Source organism: Cajanus cajan, chromosome 9 (genome assembly GCF_000230855.2).
Source record: "Cajanus cajan strain Asha chromosome 9, NIPB_CcT2T_4, whole genome shotgun sequence".
Taxonomy (NCBI): domain Eukaryota; kingdom Viridiplantae; phylum Streptophyta; class Magnoliopsida; order Fabales; family Fabaceae; genus Cajanus; species Cajanus cajan.
Window position 1 is genome coordinate 20346436 of NC_138525.1, and position 26472 is coordinate 20372907.

General features: G+C 35.8%; 2 protein-coding genes and 2 non-coding genes across 6 annotated transcripts; 3 read left to right on the top strand and 1 right to left on the bottom strand.

The window, feature by feature from the left end:
- Window positions 1-3244: 3244 nt before the first annotated feature.
- On the bottom strand, window positions 3245-5341 carry LOC145951857 (uncharacterized). Its single transcript, XM_083063999.1, has 2 exons — window positions 5254-5341; window positions 3245-5191 (listed from the first exon to the last, which is right to left on the bottom strand). Exon 2 carries the CDS (start codon window positions 4800-4802, stop codon window positions 3564-3566), a length of 1239 nt encoding a protein of 412 aa, XP_082920125.1. The 5' UTR covers window positions 4803-5191; window positions 5254-5341; the 3' UTR covers window positions 3245-3563.
- Window positions 5342-8530: 3189 nt separating this feature from the next.
- On the top strand, window positions 8531-18080 carry LOC109800120 (PAP/OAS1 substrate-binding domain superfamily). 3 transcript variants are annotated; one of them, XM_020360819.3, is made up of 9 exons: window positions 8531-9188; window positions 11058-11243; window positions 11917-12009; window positions 12320-12502; window positions 12629-12731; window positions 12825-13007; window positions 14653-15614; window positions 15733-16163; window positions 17637-18080. In XM_020360819.3, the coding sequence occupies exons 1-9, from the start codon at window positions 8940-8942 to the stop codon at window positions 17704-17706; spliced, it is 2460 nt and encodes an 819-aa protein (XP_020216408.2). In that variant the 5' UTR covers window positions 8531-8939; the 3' UTR covers window positions 17707-18080. The 3 variants fall into 3 exon arrangements, with proteins under 3 accessions (XP_020216408.2, XP_020216409.2, XP_020216411.2); XM_020360820.3 differs by having other exon boundaries at window positions 17640-18080; XM_020360822.3 differs by lacking the exon at window positions 17637-18080 and adding an exon at window positions 16322-16915 and having other exon boundaries at window positions 8541-9188.
- A 1786-nt stretch (window positions 18081-19866) lies between these two features.
- Window positions 19867-19937, top strand: TRNAG-GCC (transfer RNA glycine (anticodon GCC)). The gene has a single exon. It is a non-coding gene; the product is annotated as a tRNA-Gly (tRNA).
- A 4-nt stretch (window positions 19938-19941) lies between these two features.
- LOC114916064 (small nucleolar RNA snoR114) lies at window positions 19942-20032 on the top strand. The gene has a single exon (XR_003804366.1). It is a non-coding gene; the product is annotated as a small nucleolar RNA snoR114 (small nucleolar RNA).
- Window positions 20033-26472: the final 6440 nt, after the last annotated feature.

The window sequence follows — 26472 nt, forward strand, 5'->3', positions numbered from 1 at the left end:
GGAAGCCTCTGCAGGCTTAGCCTCACTCAGCGCTTGAGTCAGAGAGCTATCTTCCACTGAGGAAGTTTCAAGTCCTTTGACTGAATATTTTGCTTTGGATGATCGCGCTTCCATTGGGGATTTTGACGATCTTGCTTTGGTAGCTCTCGCTGGGGATTTGTTCCATGAGCTTAAGCTGAGGTTTCTCTGGGGAGTATTATTTCTGCGAGCCTCTCCAGGCTCAGTTATTCTGTGGGAGTATTATTTCGGCAAGCCTCTCCAGGCTCAATTATTCTGTGGGAGTATTATTTCAGCAAGCCTCTCCAGGCTCAGTTATTCTGTATGAGTATTATTTCGGCAAGCCTCTCCAGGCTCAGTTATTCTGTACGATGAGTTGCTTTTCTTGTTCAGCCCAAGAATGCAAGCTGAGATGTCTTTTGGAGAGTATTATTTTGGCAAGCCTCTCCAGGCTCAGTTATTCTGTATAATTTGTTGGATTTTCTGTATTTTGCCTTTTTGTTGATTTTGGCTTTTTCTGTGTTTTTGCCTTTTTTGTTGATTTTGGCTTTTTCTGTGTTTTTGCCTTTTTTGTTGATTTCGGCTTTTTCTGTATTTTTTGTTGATTTTGGCTTTTTCTGTATTTTTGCCTTTTTTGTTGGTTTTGGCTTTTTCTGTACAGAAATGTCTCTGAGGAGTATTATTTTGGCAAGCCTCTTCAGGCTCAGTTATTCTGAGAGAGTATTATTTCGGCGAGCCTCTCCAGGCTCAATTATTCTGAGAGAGTATTATTTCGGCGAGCCTCTCCAGGCTCAGTTATTCTAAGAGAGTATTATTTCGGCAAGCCTCTCCAGGCTCAGTTATTCTGAGAGTATTATTTCGGCAAGCCTCTCCAGGCTCAGTTATTCTTGAGAGAGTATTATTTCGGCAAGCCTCTCCAGGCTCAATTATTCTGTACGTTTTATTGATTTTCTGAATTTCGGCATTTTGTTTGCTGCTGTCATACACAAGCAATTTTTCTATTTTTTCTATTTTATGCGACTGCCTCATGATAAGGTCTTTGAATGTGCAACTAATGTGTGTGTGATGCACAAAAATGCAAGTTAATTTTGTTGATGTTTTTTTAGAAAATGAATGGCTCTCCCTATCCTCTTCTTCTTTGGAGGAGTTTCTGTCATAGACGCGATGGAGGATTTTTGTGAGCCTTTTATGCAGGAGATTACGGATTTTATAGGAACCCCTCCAATTTTCTTTATTGACCGATTATTAAAGGAATTTCGTATAATTTTATGAAATACCAATTTTAGAGGCATAATCACATGGTCAAGAGAGAAGAGAAAATGAATAGATATTTTATTGATATTCACAAGTTTTTTTTTTTTTTTTTTTACAGAAAGATATACAGAAGGAATTTCTGAAGAATGGCTGGCCAGGGTAGGCTATATACATTGGGCTTAACAATTATATCTGTAATTGTTGCTCTTTACATTCCCCTAGTTGCTTCGGGTGAGATGCCTGAGCCAGGAGTGTAGATGCTGCAAGACGCTTGCTTCTAGAAGATAATCACTTGAGCCGCCTTTCGGTTTTCGATTCAAGTGATCGTTGCTTGCTTTGTTTTTGTATCTTATTCTTTTGCCCCTAATTTTTGTCTAGGACGTATCCTAGCGGGGATAAATTCGCCTTTGTTTTGCCTAGTACCCTTGTACTGGCGGGCTTTTTTATTTTGCCCTAACTTTTGCCTAGGACGCCCTTTTTGGGTTTTCATCCTAGCGGGCCTATGCAAGCAACGTCTTCAAGCATAGTACTTCTTTACCACGTCAGCGTTGACTGGGTATCGAAGTTCTTCTCCATCCATGTCTGTGAGGATCAATGCTACTCCTGAGAAGGCTCGTTTTACCATGTATGGTCCTCCGTGATCTGGGGCCCACTTTCCGATTTTGTCCTTTCGAGTTGGTAGCAATTTCTTCATTACCAACTCTCCCTCATGGTAGACTCGAGGGTGGACTTTCTTGTCAAAAGCCTTTTTGGTCTTCCTCTGATAGGCTTGACCATGGCATATGGCGTTCAGCCATTTTTCTTCAATGAGGTTCAACTGGTCATACCGGCTTTGAACCCATTCTTCCTCGGAAAGTTTTGCTTCCATAATTACCCTTAGAGAAGGTATCTTGACTTCAACGGGTAGAACTGCCTCCATCCCATAGACGAGGGAGAATGGAGTAGCTCCTGTAGATGTGCGTACTGAAGTCCTATAACCATGAAGAGCGAAGGGTAACATCTCGTGCCAGTCTTTAAATGAGGCAACCATCATTTGCCCTATTTTCTTGATGTTCTTATTGGTTGCCTCGACTGCCCCATTCATCTTTGGCCGATATGGGGAGGAGTTGCGGTGTTGGATCTTGAATTCTTGGCACAGTTCTTCCACCATTTTATTATTCAGATTAGATCCATTTTCAGTGATGATTTATTTCTCCATGCTTCCACTAGATTATTCTAAAATCTTTTGGGACAAGAGAGAAGAGAAAGGAAAGATATTTTTGTTCTGAAGTTTGTGTTTTAGAGAGGATTTATTTTTCAAAAATGGTTTTTGTAAGAATGGATGGCCAAGGTAGGCTTATGTGTTTAGGCTTGTTTGATTAAACACTTATGAAGTTAAAAAGTCGTGTTGTGATTCGACAACTTGGATAGCTTCCCTTGAACCTTTCTTTTTGAATTCGGTTCATGGTACCATCATGGATTTATTTTTGTTTTTTGATTGTCCTTATTTTTGCCTAAAACACCCTTTTGTGGTGTTTTAGCGGACTTTTGTTTTTTTTGTTTATTTTGCAACCCTAATTTTTGCCTAGGTCACCCTTTCGTGGGATTCCTAGCGGGTTCTTTGCTCTTATTTTTGCGCATCCCCCTTTTTGGGTTTTCTGCCGAGCTTCTTTTATTTTAAAGGATTTATTTTTATCCATGATGGCACTTGTCGAGGCCAAGGGAAGGTGCTCCAAGTTGTCACGCACACTTCCACATAAAAATGATGCGGGTTTATTATTATTAAGATGATTTTAACCTCATTCATGTTTATTCAAACAGGGTTAAAAATAATGTGGTTTAGAATTTTATTATAAGCAAGAAAAGAAGCAATGAAGAATGATTTTATTATAATCATAGCGGAAACATGTGTCCTTATTTCATCACTGATATGGGTCCCAATATTGACCTCTTTTATCTCTCGGCCCTGCCCCAAATTCAATTTCTCTTGACGAGCTTCTTGATCTAGCAATCTTTGCAGATCCGGAGAAATGGTCTCCTCATCACTGTCCAACTCAACCCATTTATCCTCAACTTTCGGATCCCGATCAGAGCGAACAATTACAGACATAATTATTTTATTGGTTCTGTTTAGGTTTATAATTATTAATGTTAATGAGAGAGAGAGAAAAGAACAAAAAAGAGAGTAATGTGAAAAATGCCTCTTTATTGATATGTATTAAAACTGTACAAAAACCCTTATTTACATGAAAAGGTTCTCATGATCTCGGGTACTGATCATGAGTCCCTAAAAGAGAAATATGAAGGGGCCCTATCGTGGCTTGTTCTTCTCTCTACTCCTGCTTTGGCAGAGGATTCTTGCTCACGTCGGGCGCTGTCGAATCGAAGGTGACCCACCCGGCATCAATAAGGTTTTGGACCTTGTATTTGAGAGCTAGGCAGTTCTCTGTTGAATGCCCTGGTGCCCCCGAATGGTATAAACATTTGTCTTGTGGCTTGTACCAATCGGGGTAAGGTGGGTCGATCTTCCTTGGTGGAACATAAGCTATAAGTTTGGCTTCTACTAGCTTCGGCAGGAGATCGCTATAAGTGGTCAGAAGTTTATCAAACTTCTTCACAGGGGTGAATTGCGATCTTCCCGACTTCGAAGTGGAAGTAGCCGAGGGTATGGTTATAGCATTGACTCCTCCCTCTTTCTTCTTCCCGAAGACCTTCTTAGCTTCATATGATTGGGAAGGCTTAGCCAGCTTCCCACTTTTAAGTCCTTGTTCCACTCTCTCCCCAATGGTGATGATGTCCGAGAAGAGTGTCGTTGTGTTCCCTATCATTTTATCGTAATAGGGACCAGTCAACGAGTTGATGAATAAGGACACCGTCTCCTTATCCGACAGCGGGGGCTCTATCTGTGCCGCCAACTCCCTCCATCGTTGGGCGTACGCCTTGAAAGATTCATCATTTTTCTTACTCAAGGCTTGAAGATCTGACCTATCGGGTGTTAGGTCGATGTTGTATTTGTAGCGCTTGAGAAAGGCGTCGGCCAACTGTCTCCATGTGTGTACTAGATTTCCATCTAGCTGCATATGCCAGTTGAGCGCGGTATCAGCCAAGCTCTCTTGGAAGCAGTGGATCAAGAGCTTTTCGTTTGTGGCATATGCAGCCATCTTTCGGCAGTACATGGTGAGATGACTCTTGGGGCAAGTCGATCCCACGTATCTCGGGAAATCTGGCACTTTAAATTTAGGAGGAAATTGAATATCCCTCACTAAGCACATGTCAGCGGCATCTTTAATATCGAAATCATGCCCCTCCATAGCCCTTAGCCGATCCTCTAGGGCGTGGAATTGTTCCTTTGAAACTTCGGACTCTTTAATCATAATTCCAGCCCCAATAGGTATGGCGTGCGGAGGCTCTTCTTCATGCACCTCCTCTTCCTCATGATGGGACCCATGGTCACTGTGGCTTGATCCATGGAAGTTATGTTGACGCATGAGTTCCATCATTTGCGCCATCTGCTCTTTAAGCTGTGAAAGCTCGGTTGTGAGCTTCTTATTTTGCTCCTCCAATGCTTCCATTTTCTTGATTTTCTGCGCGCGTGTGAGGACAGAGAGATGACCAGCCACTTTCTAAAATGAATGTTTTATTCTAATTAGTTTATTCATGGTATGAATACACTCTCGATGTGAGCTTGATAAGACTCCATCTTTAAGGCGCTGCCTTTTTAAGATGAAGGTTTATCACCCTCCCTAGCCTATGATCTCTCCCCAACGGAGAATCTCAATAGTCATGGGTCCCTTTTACTCACATCGAGAGGGTATTGGTGATCCTAAAATGAATAATTGATGAGGATGCATGAGGTCTTATTGGCAATGATGTACATGCTCCTCGCTTTTTATTATATTTTCACACATGGTCTTTTCTCTCATGTCATGGCATTTTCATGCATGGGGATTTATTCTTAGACCTTATCACGAGGTTATTTATTCATGTCATGGCATTTTCATGCATGGGGATTTATTCTTAGACCTTATCACGAGGTTATTTATTAATGCACAAACAATTGCACATAAGCATTTACACAAACAATTCACTCATCCACGAACAGTCACGAGCGAATCATGAGGTAGGGGTATCCTGCAGAAAAGTGCATATTCAAGGTGGTTCTAACTGTTCTCACCGGTCTGAGGCCCCCAAGGTGCCCCCATTATAGGGACCCAATTCCTCTCGTCGTAAGTCGATGGAAAGCTCCAACGCACTGTCGGACTCGAGTTCATGGTTATCACCTTGAGTGATGCTTTCTGACAACGGTCTACGGGCACCTATAGACCCATTCGACAACCGGCCGTACTAACATCCACTCCCTATGGCTTACCACTCATGCCCCCGGGTATAGAGGGAACTGTTGTGTGCAAAGGTTTGTGTGCAATTTATATTTCAAACAATTGCGGAAAATTAAACAAACAACAGTTATTAAAGCCAAATAAATAAAGCATGTTATCATACAAACAAGGGGTAATGAAGTAATTTTAACTATTATTTGTTAAAAATAATCTGTCACTAAATGGGACTGACTCTCGAGGCTTCCCCAGTGGAGTCGTCATCTGTCGCCACCGGCCCGAAATGGGCTTTCGGCATTCGCGAAGGATGGTTGGACTCTTTTATTTGTTTAAAAATATGGATTGCTAGAATGACTTATTCTCAAACTGAGACCTTGTCAAACGAGCAATTTTATTAAAAGGCTCACCAATCCATGTTAATCCCAAGCGGGACCCTCCATGGATTAGCGGTTTTCATAAAAAGGAAGGGTTCATAGAGTCGCCACCAATGTTTTACTCAAAACATTGGAAAAAGAGATAAGGCAATTGATTTTATAAATCAACTTTGGCCATTACAACCAGAGTTGGGTAAGGGAGTCGGTTACGTGTGGGGAAGGTGTTAGCACCCCACAACGCCCCTTTCGGGTTCCCTATGACAGATTATTTATTAAATAATAGCGCAAAATTACTAAATTACCCCTATTTATTATAAGCGATTGTAAATTAAATATCTACATGATGATAAATTTAAATATGCAACAATCAGAAAGCGGTAAAAGAAGGGATTTTTAGAAAAGAAACCTCTTGAAGCGTGCTTTTTATATATCAATGAAGTCTAGGAGGCTTTTTGGCACTCCCTCCCTTTACAAGCTCGCTCGCTCCTTCCTAAAAAATAAGTTTTACTATGGAAATCTAAAAGATTTCCCTTCGACTAAGTTCGAATCTCCAAGCTAAATGCTCGGAATTCCAGAACTTCGTCGGATCCACTCCCAGAGAGATTTCTAGGGCAGAACACTGCTCAAAAACCCCAGAATACTCAAGGAGGGAGTCAAAACTGTGTGGAAAAGTGTAAAATGACGTCCAATTGACGTCATATTTATAGGGATGAGGCGCAATACGGCCTCTGGGGGTCAATACGGTCCGTATTGAAGTTTTGAACTACAATACGGCCGTATTGAATTCAGTACGGCTGTATTGAAGTTCAAAAAACCTCAATACGGCCGTATTGAGTTCAGTGCAGCCGTATTGAAGTTCAGTGCAGCCGTATTGAAGTTCAGAAACTTCAATACGGCCGTATTGAGTTCAGTGCGGCCGTATTGTAGTTCAAAATGTTCAATACGGCCGTACTGAACTTTTGGGAGGCCGTATTGGGCTTCATTCCCTTCACTTCCTTATTTTGAGCTACTCTAAGACTTCTAAACCTACGAATAATCATCCTAGGGTCTTCCAGGGTCTTCCAGGAGTCCTTCCGGCTGACTTTCCTTTGGTCTTCGAGAGTCTTCGAGTCTTATTTCCGACCCGGACAATTTTAGGGGTCTACAACTCCTAATGCGTTCCATTGCCACCTTAATATAAAATGAGTATTAGTTTAATACCTAATATTAAAAAAGGTCATGCTCATAATGGTTTTCAATATTTTTTGTTTGGTTCGATGATATTTTCTAATCAATAGTTGAAAACTAATTATCTTTTAGACTAATTCTTTTTATGCACAATCAAAGAATTGAACTCATATATCGACATGTTTAAGAAATTCAATTATTTATGAATTATGTTAAACCTAATTGGTGCTACTTAAAAATATTTAAGGAAAGAATGATGAAGACAATTCCTTTCTTTGAGTGTGAGGTAATGAACAAATTATTTAAGTCATTTCATTTTAAAAAGTTATATAATTGTTGATAACAATTTTCTTTGTAGATTAGTATTTCCTTGAAGTTTTTGGTAAAATAATCAATCTTGTCATTTTTTATTATTTATAATTGTTTTATTTCAAAAGTCTCTTATAAAGTTGATATGATTACTAATTAAATTTTTTTACATGGTTATTATATATATCATTTTTAAATTGACTAGTATAACAACTTTGTTCACACATTTTTTTTACTAACTACACGAGATATTATTAGTATCAATAATGTTTGAAGGATTGATTCTAGTTAAAATCATTATCATAGTGTATTACTAAGAAATTATCTTTCATAATTTTTCTTTATGGATTTTTTGGTAAGTTTCCTTATAAAAACTATAACAACATTAACAACATTGATTTCCATTTCCAAGCAATTGATTGAGTGTCTAGAATTTTCTTAAACGATAGTCAAAAGCTAATATTTTGAAGTGCAAAGATCAATCTAAAGCATTAATATATTTGAATGTATGGTTTTTTGGTACATATGTACTCATGTATTGAATCTTTAATTACATGTAAAAATAATTATCTATTAACTATATAACATCATATTATTAATTCAAAACAATTTTAATATCATAGATATTTCTCATTTGCACTTAACAATAACAAATATTTTTCTTTTGACTATTAGTAAATTTTTAAATTTCAACGTGACAATAGCTAAATTACAAAGTAAAATACATTTTACATACAAAAAGAAGGTTATTACAAAGTAAAATACATTTTGCATTAATATAAGGTTATTATTTGCATAAACTTACATATTAAATTACACAAGCCTATACCTACAAAGTCAATTTTCTTAGGTAATATTGTTTTTGAAAATCCCTACACCTATACACCAAAAGAAGGTCCACATTCCCAACATACATTCCGTGTAAGTAAAACACAAACCCTAAAAGAAGAAAGAAAAGGAAAAATAGTAAACCTCCCATGCCCATGGTAATAAATTAACAATTGCCCAATAGTTTATAACTTCACAAAGTTGACTCATGAATCGGCAGGAATTGAAAAAGAAAAACCATTTTCTTCATTAGTTCATTATCCTACGTATTTTTTTTTTCTCCATACCAAGCCAAGAAGGCCCAAATATTGATCCATTTATTATTGTCATTGCGTCGACAAAATCAGAAAAATAGGAGCCAGCGAGTGTTGGAGTCGGTTTCTTCAAGTATAGAGTACGACGAAACAAAGACGAGCCCTATTGCCCTATTTTTTTCTTTCTTTCTTTCCCTCTTCTCTCTGTCTTCTCTCATTTTAATTTTTTTTTGGGTTTTCTATTCGGTTCGCAGATATATCTTTTTTTTTTATTACCCTTTTTCTTCGTTCGCTTTTCGTTTTCGCGTCTTCAAAAACCAGCCACGCGCCACTGTTGCTAAGATTTTCACAGCAACGCTCTTTTTGTTATTTTGTTTTTCTTCCTTTCTTCTTTGCCCCGGACTCCGCTTCCGGGTCGGGTCGTGCCCGTTTTAACTACCGTCATGGGCGATCTTCATGTGAACGGCGTCGTTTTCGGGGAGGATCGCCCCTGCGCGTCCTCGCCGCCGTCGCCGCCGCTTCCGTCTTCGAATCCCGATCCGTCCTCCATCGCGCCGGATGCCTGGGCGGCGGCCGAGAAAACCACCAGCGAGATTCTCCGCCGCATACAGCCAACGCTCGCCGCCGACCGCAGGCGGAGGGAGGTCGTCGATTACGTCCAGAGACTCATTCGGTACGGCGCGCGCTGCGAGGTGATGTTTTCGATTCTCGTCAATTCAATTGCCGTCGTCGTCGTTTTGCTTTCGTTTCTGTGTTTTTTGTAATTGAATTTCGTTTAAACGATCTTGGCATGCTTGTTCGGTGTTTCCGTTTTGTTTTTTATGGCTTTGATGATTGTGATGGTGTTGGACGTGAATTTGGAGTTGTTTGTGTTGTTGCTTTTGAAATTAGGGCGACATTGGTGATAACCGGTAAAATAACTTCACTGTTAGGAATGTGTGTGGTAGTTGCAATGGTGAATTGGTAATGGAATGGAGTAGTGCTCTCTCTGCCTTTGTTCAGGAGGTAGAGAAAGAAATGTGCTAGTTGGTGGTTTGGCTAAGTTTGCTCTTGGTATTGGTTGGTTATCGGGGCAGCTAAATGTGAAAGAAAATGTAGTGTGATTGGCTGTGACCTTGGTTCTTTTGCTCTGATGATGTCAATGTGGAACCATGTAGCCAAGGAAGGATGAACACTTCCAAATAGTAGTTATTTGCTTTTTTTACCGGAGACTGACTGGTGTTATTGTCAGTTATTTGAATATTTTTATCTGCATTTTACAATTTTTTGTTTTAATTATGCATTTATTAAACCGATATATGAATGGGAACAAACCAATGATTAAACCGATACGCCGAAATTCGTTATGTAAGTATCAAAACTTGTGCTCTTTAACTAATACTGAGGTTCAATCATTGACTTAGGCATAAAGTTGCGACTAGAAGTACTATTTTATCTTTATAAGGGACGATCTGATGGGAAAGAGTTATACCTCATCACTAAATGCAAAAAAAAAAAGTGTTTTATTATGTCTAAAATGATTATGTTCACTTTTAAAATATCAATTCTCGTGTTTTGATTTTAGATACGTTTTATGATAATTTTATTCTTATTTTACATGTTTTATAGCAGTGTTGTGTCTTTTAATTTTTGAAATTTACTGAATTTTGGTGTCTCTGTTGTATAGATTCCAAAGTGTCATTTCATATTGGTGGGCATGGGACATGTGGTGAAATGAACAAATCAGTGATTTGATGAGGGATTCAGTTGTTGAATGGCATTACTCTAGTATTAATCACTTATTGAATGTCGATATCCAAGGGCAGTTAATTAGTCATTAATTATATGTTAATGTATTCTTTAATATCTATTTTGATATCATCACCAATAAGTGCTTGACAACTTGGGGACCATATCCATAAGGGTATCATAGCAACTCTGGTTCGTAAATGAGCATGTAATCATTTGACACTATATGTGTTTTTCTACCTCTTTCAAAATATCTGTTTAAGGATTTTGAACAAGGATTAAGAAATACATTACATACTCAATTATAGGAAAATATAACTACATTCACGTAAATTTCACTCTCTTATAGTACCCCTAATATTTTCTTTCACTCACCAATTATTACCAAAGCATAAGCTATTGGGTGAAGATATATGAATGTTTTTATATTACATTATCAACTCAGCTCCTAAAGAGGCCTCTGGGTTTGAACTGTGGATAATACACAAGCCACCCAACCCGTGTTGAAATTGAATTTTTTATTAGGATGACAATAAACAAACTCTAGACACTTGGTCATAGATGTTCATTTATCCAAGATGTATTGGGTGTATGCCATGATTTATTGTTTTTATTTTTTGTCCTTTTGAATGAAATGAAGATATTTCTTCTATATAAGTTGAGGCTGGTGGTTCATGCCTTTATTATTTCTTTGAAAGGGCTTATTCAATAATGTGCAGCTGATCAGTTTGCAGATTTGATGAATAATTTTTCTTGACTACAGGCAGTAATCACATGATTCTTTCTATCTAATTGGGTATAGCATTACTGATGTTAATTTTTCTATGTTACAGGTTTTTCCATATGGGTCAGTTCCATTAAAAACATATCTTCCAGATGGAGATATTGATTTGACCGCACTCAGTTGTCAAAACATTGAGGATGGCTTGGTATCTGATGTTCGTGCTGTCCTTCATGGAGAGGAAGTCAATGAAGCTGCTGAATATGAAGTAAAGGATGTTCGTTTCATTGATGCAGAGGTTCTTCCCACTCATAATTGGTGCCTTATCAGAAATTGAATGCATTATGGTCTGAAAAATATTTTATGCCAATTGCCAAAGTAAATTAGAAATTAAAAGTAATGAGCCTCAAAAATGTTGAATCTGCATTTTCTTTTACTTATATTTGAGGGGAATATATTTCACTTTCAAGAATGGGAATGAGCTCAGGCATTTTTTCCCTCTCTATTAAAACTTTGAGGTGTTTTCAAACATTCAGATAATTTCCCTCTTGTCTTACCCTCTATTTCTCTTTTCCGAAGCTGGCAGTGTTAGAATGTTCTGTTTGTGCTTTTATGCTCATTAAGTTATGGAAATGTCTTTTCCCCTCCCCAGCTTGTTGCTTCAGTCTATGTATAGGTAGTTTGTTTTATTTTTGGTAGGGTCGACTAGATCTAGAGCAGCTCCTGGCAATTCTTTTTGATTTTAATCTCTGTATATTTTCTCATGTGGACAGCAAAATTGTTGTATTTGTGGAGACATCATGAAGCTAATGTGCTAGGCTTATTCTGCTAGCCAGTTTGTTGTTGACTTATTTAACTTATTATATCTACTGAAATCTTGTACTCACTGAAGATGCTTAATGTGTGTCTTCGGTGCAGTATTGCATAATTTTATTTTGTGTGTTCATATGTTTGGGGCTCTTTTTCTGCAGGTTAAGCTTGTTAAATGCATTGTACAGGATATTGTTGTAGACATCTCTTTCAATCAGTTAGGAGGACTCAGTACATTATGTTTTCTTGAAAAGGTATTATTAAATGTGGCCTCTTAAGAATGAAATAATATTTGTAACACAATGCTTTTAATTTTTAGTTTTCTGCATTATCACTTAACATTTCAGAAAGCAGAATGATTTTTGTTATTTATTTGATTTTCTTTATTTTATTTGAGTCTCAAGACTTCTGAAACAATTATTTTGTGTCACAGCATCTATATGCTTACTGACATTATAGTTTGGAATATTGTGCATTATTTAAGTGACTCTTCCTTTTGTTTTATATTATATTACATCCCATTGGTATCTGATATTAAGTAAATTATGCTCTTATAATTTATAGATTGATCGACTTGTTGCCAAGGATCATCTCTTCAAACGAAGTATCATCCTGATTAAAGCTTGGTGCTATTATGAGAGCCGTGTACTGGGTGCCCATCATGGTCTGATTTCAACATATGCTTTGGAAACACTGGTTCTGTATATTTTCCATCAGTTTCATGTATCCTTAGATGGTCCTCTAGCAGTAAGTTCATCAAATCTAGCTGGATCATACTTTTTTCTTGAAAAGATGGAAAAGCAAATCTGCATCACATGATGATGGTCGTGATGCATCCTTTCAGTAAGAATTTTGTACACTCTGCCTTTCCAGGTTCTCTACAGATTTTTGGACTACTTCAGTAAATTCGATTGGGACAATTATTGTGTTAGTTTGAAGGGACCAGTTAGCAAATCTTCTCTGCCTAATGTAGTAGGTAGGCAGTTTTTAATTTAATTTAAATTTTTTTTTTGTATCATTAAGTAGCTTTATGTTTTTTTTTTAATTATCTATTTCTTGCTATGTGAAGCTGAGGTGCCTGAAAATGGAGGGAATACTCTACTGACTGAAGAATTCATTAGAAGCTGTGTGGAATCATTCTCAGTACCTTCAAGGGGCTCTGATTTAAATTTGCGTGCATTTCCCCAGAAACATCTTAACATCATTGATCCATTGAAGGAAAACAATAATCTTGGCCGCAGTGTCAATAAAGGCATGTAGTGTTTAACTTTTAGTCTGAATGCCTATTGAATTGCATTTTAATGTTATGTGGCTAGGTTTTATAATGGTATGCTTTATCTAGTTTTAAAATGTTATCTTGCTTTTTTAAGGTTTTCTTTAATTGATCCTTTTAAGAAGGGGAGAATTCATATTAATGAACACATTGAGAAATAGCTATATTCCTCTTTTCAAGGATATTTAAATATGATATAATAGATCAATATGAATAGTTACACATGAAGCAAGTTTGAAATTACTTGATGATTGAACCTTTTAAAAAGGAGGTAAGGGAAGAACGCAAAAGGATTATGTGCTTTCCTTTTCCATTAATATTTTTCTTCTTGTTAATTTCGTAAAGAATGTGTCTAACCCTAAAGTTGCTACTGTGGACATATCTCAACATTTTCCTGCATTTTTCAATCAAAGCAATAAATATTTTTTTAGGAATTTTAGGTCAGATGGTCTACAATTTGTATTTCTTATATTCTCAATTAAAAATTTTCAAGGATGAGATAGCTCTGGCTGCTCTAAGAACCGGTGTCAGTTGTGCTGTTGCAATAGCTTCCAAGTAGCTTTTTACCTTGGTACGTCCCAGAGAATCACCATCTCTGGCTCTCTGCTTAGTGTTGTCTTTAAGTGAGCTGAAGTGGAAAGTGTTTGTGTGGAGGAAGTGGGAGAATATTCCAAAGCAGTGAGTTGATTATGCCACTTAAGTTAAGGATAGGTTGTCAGGAGGAGAAGGGATGGTGTTGAGGAATTGGATTGATAATTATGTATTGACCTCAAAATCTCAAATACTAATTTCCTCCACAAGCCCTTCTTGAAATGTCTATCTGAATGACCTTCCTTAAGTTTTGGACCACACCTGTGAGAAGTACTTGAATAAGCACTTAAATTATTTATCCAAAATTTCCAAACAGGGACTTGTTAAGTTCTACTCGAATCATCCAACTCTTCATTCTTTTGATATGTCTGCATGATCAAAGGTAACTACTTTAGGGGTTCTAGTTTAATGCTTCACTTCTTAAAACATCTTAATTCCTTTGGTAACAGAGTCATCATTCATTGGATTCTGACTTTATATCCAGATCACCCCCCTCATTTTTGGTAACAAAGGCCATCTTGAAATGTCTTTCTGAACGACCTTCCTTAAGTTTTGGACCATACCTGAGAAGTACTTGAATAAGCACTTAAATTATTTATCCAAAATTCCAAACAGGGACTTGTTAAGTTCTACTTGAATCATCCGACTCTTCATTCTTTTGATATGTCTCCATGATCAAAGGTAACTACTTTAGGGGGTCTAGTTTAATGCTTCACTTCTTAAAACATCTTAATTCCTATGGTAACCTAGTTATCATTCATTGGATTCTGACTTTATATCCAGATCACCCTCCCCATTTTTGGTAACAAGGGCCATCTGTAATTAGCCTTAGTAAATCAGCTAGTCGCAGCCCCCCCTTAGAATATTCTACTAACTTACAAATATTGCCACTGCAACACTACTGAGGCTACGCATTCTTTATGTTTGTTTTATATACTATCCATGGATACAGAGAAGCGAAGAATATTGTCATAGATGCCTTGCTTTTGTCTAATGTCTCATTATGATGTTAACGTTCATTTATTTCTTTCAGGTAATTTCTTTCGAATACGCAGTGCTTTTAAGTATGGTGCCCGTAAACTTGGCTGGATTCTTATGTTACCCGAAGATAGAATAGCAGATGAGCTTATTAGGTTCTTTGCAAACACTCTGGAAAGGCATGGAAGCACTCAGGGAAATGTAGACAAGTCATTTTTGAGCTTATCTACTGCATCCAAAAAGGACTGGAAACCTGGAAATCAACATAATTATGAAAGCAGAGAGGAAAGAGAAAGATATATAGTACAGGATGTCCCCTCTTTGGCAGGGGAGTTCTTTGACTCCTCTGGGAATAGAAATGCAGTTGCAAGTTTTAAACTTAGTGAAGATTCTAAGGATGTTGCAACATCTGGAGTCTTGGATATTGCAACATCTGGAGTCTTGGATATTGCAAGCACTAATGGTTTGTCAAATGGGCAATTAGAAAATAGTATTTCTAGTAGCGAACCTGATCTAAATTCTGTTATTGATGATGAAAAAGAGAAGCAAGGTTTGGTGAACAATTCTCCCAGATTGCATGCTGATGAGAAGATTATGGCTTCTTTTGGTTCGGCTGTTTCAACAGATGCTAATATCCTTGAAAATCATTTCTTTCATAGTGATAGATACGCTACTAGTGTTTCTGTGGGTACTGAAGCTACAAAATCATTGTTGGACCTTGCTGGGGATTATGACAGTCACATTGGGAACTTACAATATGGTCAGATGTGTAATGGTTATGCTGTCTGTCCTGTTGTGGTGCCTAGTCCTCCTAGGTCTCCAAAGTTTCCGAATAGGAACCCATGGGAAACTGTTCGTCAATGTGTACAGATTAATCACAGTATTCGTTCTCAGACAAACTCAAACTGTGTAATGGGACAACAGGTTTATGTCATAAATCCTACTCTGCCAATGACTTCTTTTGGTTCAGAAGAGAAGAGAAAAGTACGGGGAACAGGCGCATACTTCCCTAATATGGTATTTATAAAGTTTGTAGTTGTTAATATTGGACTCATAAACCTGTACACTATATATATATATAAAAGCTTTCTACTAATCCAATTATCATCTAATTGTTAAGCTCATAATTTTGCAGAGTTCGCGTCCATACAGGGATAATAGGCCAATGCCAGGAAGGGGAAGGGGTCAAGCACCGGGTACTTATGGGCATCTGCAGAGACACACCCGTAACAATGGCTTGGCCCTAGCTCCACAAGAGATGAATTTGTCTGCAGAAGGTACTTTTGAACATGCTCTAGAAGGATATCCTGCTCTTGGTAGTACTAAAACCAGATCATCTGAAACCTATTTCCCTCAACCTTCTACATGGGGATCACATTATGCTAATGGTTTCCTTCACTCATCTGAGAAACACGAATCTGGATCTGTGAGCCCTCAGCTTCGTGTAGCCCCAAGAACTGAAACGACGAATTACCCAGACTCTGCTACTTCTGGGGGCACTGTGCCTAACATTGGGGTGGTGACAGAGGAGAGGTCTAATTCATTGTCTGTAATTGATTCCAAAAGGTAATATAATTTTTCTATTGATGATCATTTGTTGCTACTGAGATTACTTATGATGTTAAACCGCTAGCAACTTTCTTTAGAGCTAAAAGCACTATAATTATAGTTTGTACTCCTAGTTTTCCTCTCCTTTAAGGGGGTGTCTATGGTTTGAGATTCAGGATTGAAGATCAGGCTTATCATTTGAAGAATGAAGATGACTTTCCTCCACTTTCCCACTGAGTGCCAGTGAAGGATGGTGAATATGTAATAGCATTAACAGTAATGGTCAATACATGGAGTCTATTATGACTTGCCTACCTTTCAGCAGGTGCTACCAAAGGATGGCGTTTTTGTAAGAAGTAAGAAGTAAGATCAATGTGCATTCGTCTCAAAAATGAAGATAGCTTCCCTCGACTCTGGGTCTCTTAAAGAGATCGGTGAACACATAGAAATGAGAGTACCAAATAAGTAGAATACTGCTGGGTGTAGTCTTAGAAACTAACGAACTAGACTAAACTAGAATGAGTGTTATGTTTTCCTTCTCTCTTTTCTTACTTCAGTTGGTCCTTTGTACAAAAGTGCATGTATATTCTGGTTACTTTTTTTTGTCTCTTTCTCTTATATCCGTTTTTATTTTTCATTATTTAGGGATGTATATATCAGGTGATTTCCTGAGGTTGAGTTTATAGTTCTGTTCTGTTGTTTGTAGCTTTGAAGTGTAAAACACAAAGTTTAGATATCTTACTGGAATGGATACCCAAAATTTTCTGTCAGTTGCAGCGAGTATAATTTAGAATTTTCCTTGACATTTGGGTGTTTGCCCATGATTTTATGCATGGCCTTGCTTGATTTACTCAGTATTGAAGAAAGGCTTTAATGTTTGAAATGCTGTCTCGAATGAGGCGACTGGAGTGGAGAAATATCAGTGATGCACCCAATTCTTTATTGGTCGTGTTTTGTTTGCAGCCTCTTGAATATAATGATAGTTTGGGTGTTGAATTGTCGGTTTATTATGAAACTAGTGTTGGATATGGTCAGGGATGAATGAAAGCTGTAGTTAACTGAAGGAAAGATTGAGTCTCTGTTAAGGTGATTTAATCATTATGTGAAAAGAAAACCAATATAAAATAGTTGATTGAATGAATATTACTCTGAAAAAAAGAGGTAGGAGATGCAGTAGAAGCTTTACAAAAAAATTTATATAATTGTTTTTTTTCTTTTATTTTCTTTTTCATGAATGTAATGTTTGGCCAACTACAATGTCTTGTTTTGCTTCATTGTGATTTCACCTGGTGAGATTTTTCTCCCATGTAATTGTATCTGGAATATTTACGTTTCTAGTGCGGAATGTAAACCAGATTGATGACCTTTATGCAGACTTGATGCTTGGCTGTTATTTTGGCTAGTAATATGTTTTCTTTCACTATATATAAATTGAGTCAAAGAAGTTTTGTTCATTTTATGTGATGTTTTACCTAATTTTGTTCATGGCAGCAGTGTCTTTGGTGGAGTCCATGACCATTCAAATTGCCTTGATGATGCCCCCGAGAAACATGAGTGGTAGTTTTCATCATGTGTAGGCGTGTAGCTCATAATGATAATATTTTGTGACTAGACCTAGGCTTGATTGAATCTAATCCAGCCAAAAGCAGGATGCAAAATAGGATAAATATGCACATTCTTTGATTGGATGTAAGTTGTATCTAGTATAGAACTTATCATTGTACATAAAGTATAAAGAACTTATCATGAATCCCTGGTAGGATGTTTCATCAGGCTATAGTTATAGGCAGAGTTTGGTGAAGATAAAGCCGAGTAGAATTGCTTAGTGTCGCTTTTGTTCTCTTTGGTCTTTTAGTAGAATTGGAAAATATCATTTTCCAAATCATTTTTTAAAACAATTTAATATGAAATAAAAATCATGTTAATTTCCTTTCATTCTGACATGTTCATTAAAATCTGTTTGATGAAGTATTTTTATCTTGACTCAACACTAATTATAATAATGATAATAATAATTATTATTATTGATGAAGCTAGAAAAGGGTGTTTTTATTCCTTGCTAACCGTAACTTATGAGCTAGTTTTATAAATTTAAGTATTAGAATCAATTTATCAACCGAGATTGAAAAGAGTATATTTTAATTACATCAATGAACAATGTTATTTTAATTATACCAAACTAGCGTACAAAAAGTATTGTGTGAATTGTTATAAAAGAAATAATAAATAATAAGAATTATACAACAGTAGATGATTATTAAAATTACAAGTGAAATCTGTGAGTTTATTACAAGTGATTATAAAAAGGTAAAATAGTTCATAAAATATGTACCAAAAAAAAAGTAACTACCTTTTCTATTGTTATATATTATAGACATCATAATATTTTGTGACATCTCAATACCTCAAATTTAACCCTAAATCTTGTTAAAATTATGTTTTTCTTTATTAAAAAACTATAAAAGCCATAAACGTTAATGATATAAAGTAATATGAATTAATAAAAGAAATATATTAAACAAAACAACTTTTAATAAGTAATTTTGTCACATCAACTTTTGGAATGTAATTAATACATATATAAATTATAATTATTTATGTAATTTATTGAAATATATTTAAATTTAAACTTAAAAGTTTTTAAACTATTATTTCACTATTAGCGGCATTAAATAAGCCGTAGTCGATCTAAAATTATTTTATTTATAACTATATATTAAATATAGACTTTTAACTCAAAAGTGTTTATAGAAATTTTTAGCGAAAATGTTTTTAGTAACTTCTTATCTGAATCATATTTATATATGAATTAAAATTTAATATTTTTAAAATAAATTTGATAAAAAAGTTTTTATATATATTTTTTAAATTTCTTATGTAATTTAATTTTTAATTATCATATTTATTTATAAAAAATATTTTAATATTTTAAAATAAAAATAATTGTGTTATATAATAAATTATTTATTATAAATCTAAAATATAATTTAATGTTTAAAAATATTTATTTATACAAAACTTAAATATAATTTATATATTTAAATATATTATTTATTTATTTATAAATTTTCGTTATACATAATAATCATTTAAAGTGTGTAATGTACATACTAAAATCTCAGTTATTTTTATGTATAGACTTAAATATTAGTTATATATATGTATATTATTTTTTAATTATATAAAAATATAAATTTATTATACAAATAATTTTTTTTCTAACGTAACAAATGTCTTTTTCTTTTTCAAAATTTCTGAAAAGTTATGCTTCATTAAAAACATCAGACGCTTGAGATTTTTTTTTTATATTTTTTTTATTTTTTATGAAATCAATGTAGAATGTTAGAACGTTATAGCTTCTCACTAGTATAAATTAAATTTTTAAGCAAAATGAATTTAAAAATATTTTTTTAGTATTTTCTGATGAAAACAAACTTTTAGAAGTATAATTAAAAAAAAAACTTTGATTTGACATTTATTTCTGCAGGTGAGGTCAAAATGAAGAGTCTAGTTACTATATTTGACCAAGTCAAGTCAACGACGTAAGAAATCAAAGTAAATTTGGGAAGGATTACTCACTCCTCAACCCATAAATCTTACTCTACGAGGGAAAGTTCTTCACAAATCAGGACCCTACACGATTTTATCATCCCTTATCACAATTAGCAAGGCATTGTTTCTATATATAATAAATAAATTGTCAAAGCATCCTGTCAACTAAGCACCAGTGGTCTAGTGGTAGAATAGTACCCTGCCACGGTACAGACCCGGGTTCGATTCCCGGCTGGTGCAGATTGAGCGGTGATGAGGTCTGTGTCAATTCAGATAGATGGGTCTATCTTTGCTTCTGATTCTTATTCAGAGGAAAATATGGCACTTCAGAGCTCTATTCTTTTTCTTTTGCACATATATTATTGGCTCACAACATTTCAACAGAGGAATCAAATAAGCTTCATATAAACAATAAAAACAAGGGAATGAGCCAACAACAATGGTAAGAAAACACATATATATATATATCATAGTGTTAGTGCTTTTAGCTGTTTTAAGATAGTCTAAGGTATGACAATCTTGTTGTAGGTGAGACAAAATATGGCACACATGGACTCTCTTTTCTGGATTTTATCTTTTTATCATGAATCACTATTGGCTGATCACATTCTCCACATCCCACCACATATATTTTCTTTGCTAGGTCTGCCACTCAGTCAACATACTCAGTGCCCAAGTGACCAAGTCAATGAACAAAATCCACTCTGCAAATCATGTGCCTTGGGTTGGGGACTGTACTGTGTGCATGCATGACTGCCATCACCCCCAACAATTATTTTCAAATATTTTTCATACTTTTCTAAATTTGAAGTCATAAACACATTTCACTCAATTATTAAAGTATTGTAGTGGCTTAGAAACACCTGCTTTTAATTTTTCACATTCTACTTGAATCCTTTTAGTGTGAGCGGCAACACGTTCACTTCTTCAATTTCACCATGATTTTTATTGACCTATTCTGACCAAGTTCAATTAACTCATATGCTACTTTGTTTTTATATTACTTTTTTACACAATCACACCCCACCAGTAGAACTTGAACTTGGATTCTCTATTAGCAACCTACAGAAAGCAAAAAATGGAAACTTCTTGTATTCTCTCTAAATGTATGATTCATATTTTTTTAACATTATTTAGGTAATCACACACCTAAAACCACTAAACTCAGAAAGTGAGATTCTCTAGGTGTAACATAAGAAAAGTCTGAGCACAAAGTGGTGACTTATTGTCTTTTCAATTAAGCATAAAGACTTGTGGGATTTTATCGTGCTAATAATTCATAGCAAGCTTGATCAACCCCTATAGGTCATACAAGGAGTTTGGAGTTCTACAAGAGTTAAGCAAATTTCCTATTCTGCTTTCCAATAATTTCCTACTTTCAACTCATTAAGTAGAGGCATAAATAATTAATGGCACCAAATTTTGTAAATATAATTTTTTACAAGGATTAAAATAAAGAAAATATCATGTTTTTAGAAATTAAAATATATTTAAGCTTTAGAGAAACTAACATTTAATTTCACAACATTTTGATGCATATTTTTTTTTTGTTAATTCACTTGTAGAAAAGAAAAAGTAAAAGAAAAAGGTTTGTCACCTATGTATTCAGGAATTGAACTTGATATTACTAAATAATTGTAAAGACATTTTCACGTGATCCACGTATTTGTAGTTATTTCGACTCTATGTATGAATATATCATATTCGTGTCATTAATTTTTTTTTTATCGAAGTTAAATAGTGTCTTATTGACAGTAATTACTAATTAGCATCAGATTAAATTGTGCACTTTCGATTGTTTTCATTTGATTATTCTAAAAAAAAAAGGAATAGAAAGATTAAAAAGAAACACGAAATACGTTGACATAAATTGGATCCGGAAATGCATGTTCAAAATGCAACATTTATATCACTTTTCTAATTGGAAGTCACCTGTCGTACGCAATTATTATGATCTTTTTTCCTTCACATATTAATAGCTCTTAGTTCAATTATTATAACCAACCCACTAGTCATTGTTTTTCTTAACTTTACTTCCAATTAAATAATTACTAGCAAGTGGAAAAACACTGTATACTACACAACATATAAAACCAAGATTAGAGAGAGTTGAGCTTTGGGTTAGTAATTAACTATGGCACTTAATCATCTTAAATGTGTTAATTAACCTAACATAGGAGTGCGTTCTAAAACCATTCAGAGAGAAATTTTAATCTTTTAGATAGATTTGGTATTATTTTGAAGACATTAATAACTTGCTATTTACGTTATTTTAATTAATGAAAATGATTAATGCCATCCATCTAGATTTAGTCAGTATATGTTATTATGATCGTCATATTGGTGGATGTAAATTTGTTTAATATATAAAGGATTATTTCAATAACATAACTGTGTAAATAAAAAATAACGTAGCAGCCTATATATCGGCTGCAAAATTGGTTACTGAGCGTAGAGACCGAATAATCGGTTGCGAAATCCCTCTCTATACAAAGAACAAAACAAGCTCATCCCATGATGCTCTCAACCTTCAAAGGCTGAAAAATCAGTTTCTAATTAAATTCAAAATAGTCACCAAAGAGCATTTATATTATTCAACCATTGTCTAAATGAGTCACTATAATAGTATATTGTAGTTAATATCAGCAACTAAATATCACATTCATTTTGATCATTAGTTATGGTAAATTAAACGTTTAACATTAATCACTGATATGTATATTCAGTTGCAAAATAATTAATGATTGTGGTTTTAGATATCGACTCTTTTCGATCTCTAAATTGGTCGCAAATGTGTTTATAGGCTATATTATGAAAGTAGTGACCAATATTTCGGTCGCTAAATACTATGTTTTTGTTGTGTTGGCTTATATGTATTCTTTTATATCTCTTTTCATACTCGCAAAAAATTTTTAAAACAGAAGTTATTGCCCTCAAAATTTATTAGATTATAATCATAACACTATAAGTTGATTAATACTAATTAAGTGCTTGATTTTAGTGTAGTGTTTCTCTAGTTCCCCACCCCATTTATGAAAACATACAGCAAACGCCTTTTAATATATATATATATATATATATATATTGATGGGTCCAGCCATAGAAAAATATTGTGGTAGGTGTGATAAGTGTGGTAGGTGAGGTAGGTGTGGTAGGTGTGGCTTAATAATGACCAAGTATCAAATCAATGGTTGTGGTGTTTTCTAGCCACATATATCCAATGGCCATGATGCATTCTTGAAGCCTATATATAGGAGGCTTGAGAGGAGGCTTAATCATCCAAGAGTGAAGCATTTCCACTCATAGAAGAAATAGAGAGAAAGCCTTAGAGAGAGTTTTTCTAAGAGAGAAAAATAGTGAGCCAATTTGTGAGTGTTATCCACAAATTGAGGATACAATATCATTGTATTTTGTATTCCCATTATTTTTATAGTGGAAGATTAAGTGGCCTACTGGTCCCGTGGTTTTTCCTTGAGAAAGGTTTTCCACGCTAAAATTTCTGGTGTAATAATTTTACGTTTCCGCTCAGTGCCCATTTTGAGTTAACAGAGAAGGGAAATTATGATGTCATTTCCCAACAGTGGTATCAGAGCTCTCAGAGCTCTTGAAGACTAAGGTGTCGATCTCATAAGAAAATTCTTAGTATGCTCTGTGGTTGCAGTTTTATCTGATCTTCCACATCAGAAAAGATTATTCTTGTGGTTGGACACTATTCAGCCTGTATAATTCAAGATGGAGAGTACCACTACTCATGATGGAGATATGTTCAAGCTAACTGCTGACAATTTTTCATATTGGAAGCCGATGATGGAAGACCATTTATATTGCAAGGATTTGTATGAACCAATCACCCAGCAAAGTAAGCCAGAGGGGAAGACTGATAAAGACTGGGAGATCCTGAATCGGAAAGCTGTAGCTGTGATCAGAAAATATATTGATCGAAGTTTGTTCGAGCATGTATCAACTTATACCAATGCGTATGAGTTGTGGACAAAACTTGAATCTTTGATTCAAAAGAAGACACCTAGGAACAAAGCCCACCTTTACAGACGACTTGCAAAGTTGGAGTACATGGACGGTCAGAACATGATCGAACATCTGAATACCTTCAAAGGTCTTGTGAATCAACTGAAGAAAGCAGAAATAAACATAGATGATGAGGTGCAAACTCTTATGCTCTTCAGTTCTCTACCTGAAAGCTGGGACACTTTAATTATCACTCTCAGCAATTCTGCTCCAGAAGGAAAGCTCAGTCTAGATTCTGTAACAGACAGTTTGCTGAATGAAGAATCAAGACGAAGAGAAAGAGGCTTAAACAGTCAGTTTGAAACCAATGTCATTGACAATAGAGGGAGGAGCAAGAATCGTGAAAAAGGAGGACGTGGAAAATCACAAGGTAGATCCAAATCTCGTACAAGAATATGTTGCTATTATTGTGGGAAACCAGGCCATAGGAAGTCTGAGTGCAGATTCTTGAAGAGAGACCAACAGGCTGGAACAGTCCATCCTGACCAAATCGACCCAAGAAAAAAGAAGGAAGATGGAACTACTACTGCAGTAACCTCAGATGATGTATTTCTTGTCGGAGAAGAAAATTATCTGAATATTGCATTTGATGAATGCATTTGGATAATTGACTCAGGAGCATCTTTTCACGTCACACCTCATGAAGAATTCTTCTCATCATATCAAAAAGGAGATTTTGGTATGGTGAAGATGGGAAATCATGTCACAAGTAAAATTGTTGGCATTGGTGAAATAGCTCTAATGACTGAAAATGGAAACAAGCTTATGCTGAAGGAGGTAAGACATGTTCCAGACATGCGATTGAACCTTATCTCAGTAAGTAAGTTAGACGAAGCTGGGATGATAAATCAATTTAGTGCCGACAGATGGAAACTTAGTCGAGGAAGCATGATTGTTGCTCGTGGCAAGAAGGAAGGCTCCTTGTACACTATGCAGGGAAAGATATGTAAGGGAGATATGAATGTTGCTCAAGATGCATCCAAAGAATTATGGCACAGACGGTTAGGCCATATGAGTGAGAAGGGCTTGGAGATTCTCGCAAAAGATCATCTTCCAAATATTAAAGGGCAGCCACTTGAATCTTGTGAAGACTGCCTAGCAGGCAAACAACATAGAGTATCTTTTAGAAGACCAGATGATGCAAGAAGAAGAAAGCATATACTGGATCTTGTTCACTCAGATGTCTGCTCTACATCTGAAAGATCCATTGGCGGTGCTCAATATTTTGTTACCTTCATTGATGATCACTCCAGAAAAGTGCGGGTGTATCCATTAAAGACAAAAGATCAAGTTCTTCAAGCTTTCAAGGAGTTTCATGCTTTAGTTGAACGTGCAACTGGAAGAAAGTTGAAATGTATAAGAACAGATAATGGTGGAGAGTACTTAGGTCCATTCGAGTATTATTGTAAGACTCATGGGATCAGACATGAGAAAGTACCTCCCAAGACTCCTCAGATGAATGGAGTAGCTGAAAGGATGAACAGAACGATTGCAGAGAAAGTCAGAAGTATGCTTTCTCATGCTAAAATTCCCAAGTCATTCTGGGGAGAGGCAGTATTAACTGCAGCTGATTTGATTAATTTGTCACCTTCAAGACCGTTAAATGGAGAGATACCAGAAGAAGTATGGTCTGGAAAGAAAGCCTACTATGGTCACCTGAAAGTTTTTGGATGCAGGGCTTTTGTCCATATTCCTAAGGATGAAAGAGCAAAGTTAGATGCTAAGGTGAAGGAGTGTATATACCTTCGTTCACCAAAAGATGAACTTGGCTTTAGATTGTGGGATCCTGTAAACAAGAAGATTGTTCGAAGCAGAGATGTGATATTCTTTGAGGATCAAACGATCCAAGATATCAAGAAACCTGAGAAGCCAAAGCAAAAGGAGGTTCAAGATTCAAGCCCCATAGTGATAAACAATTCAGGGGGAGAGATTTCTCAAAGAATTGATGAACCTAATCAGACAGAACAGCCTGAGTCAGAACAAAGTCAAACAATGCAAGAAGAACAAATGGAGACTAATCAGGAAGAACAAGAACCTGAAGTTAGAAGATCAATGAGAGTCAGACAACCGTCAAAAAGGTATCTCTCAGATGATTATGTTAATCTTACTGATGAGGGAGAACCTCAAAGCTTTATAGAAGCCATTGAGATGAATGATAAAGAAAAATGGTTGCAAGCAATGGAAGAAGAATTGCAGTCCCTGAAGGAGAATGAAACTTATGAATTAGTGGAGTTGCCACAAGGAAGAAAAGCATTGAAAAATAAGTGGGTGTTCAAGCTCAAGACTGAAGAGAACAACACAAAACCCCGATACAAAGCAAGGATTGTTGTTAAGGGGTGCAACCAGAAAAAGGGAATAGATTTTGAAGAAATCTTCTCACCAGTAGTGAAGATGACATCCATCAGAGCAATTCTCGGCCTAGCTGCAAAGCTAGACTTGGAGATAGAACAACTCGATGTCAAAACTGCATTCTTACATGGAGAATTAGAGGAAGAAATCTATATGGAGCAACCTGAAGGCTTTGCAGAACCAGGCAAAGAACATCTTGTGTGTCGCCTGAAGAAGAGCCTCTATGGTCTGAAGCAAGCTCCAAGGCAATGGTACAAGAAGTTTGATCTTTTTATGGCCCAACATAATTTCAAAAAGACCTCCGCAGACCAGTGTGTGTTTGTGAAGAATTATGAGAATGGTGAGTCCATCATACTATTGTTGTATGTTGATGATATGCTAATTGTTGGAAAGGATAAAA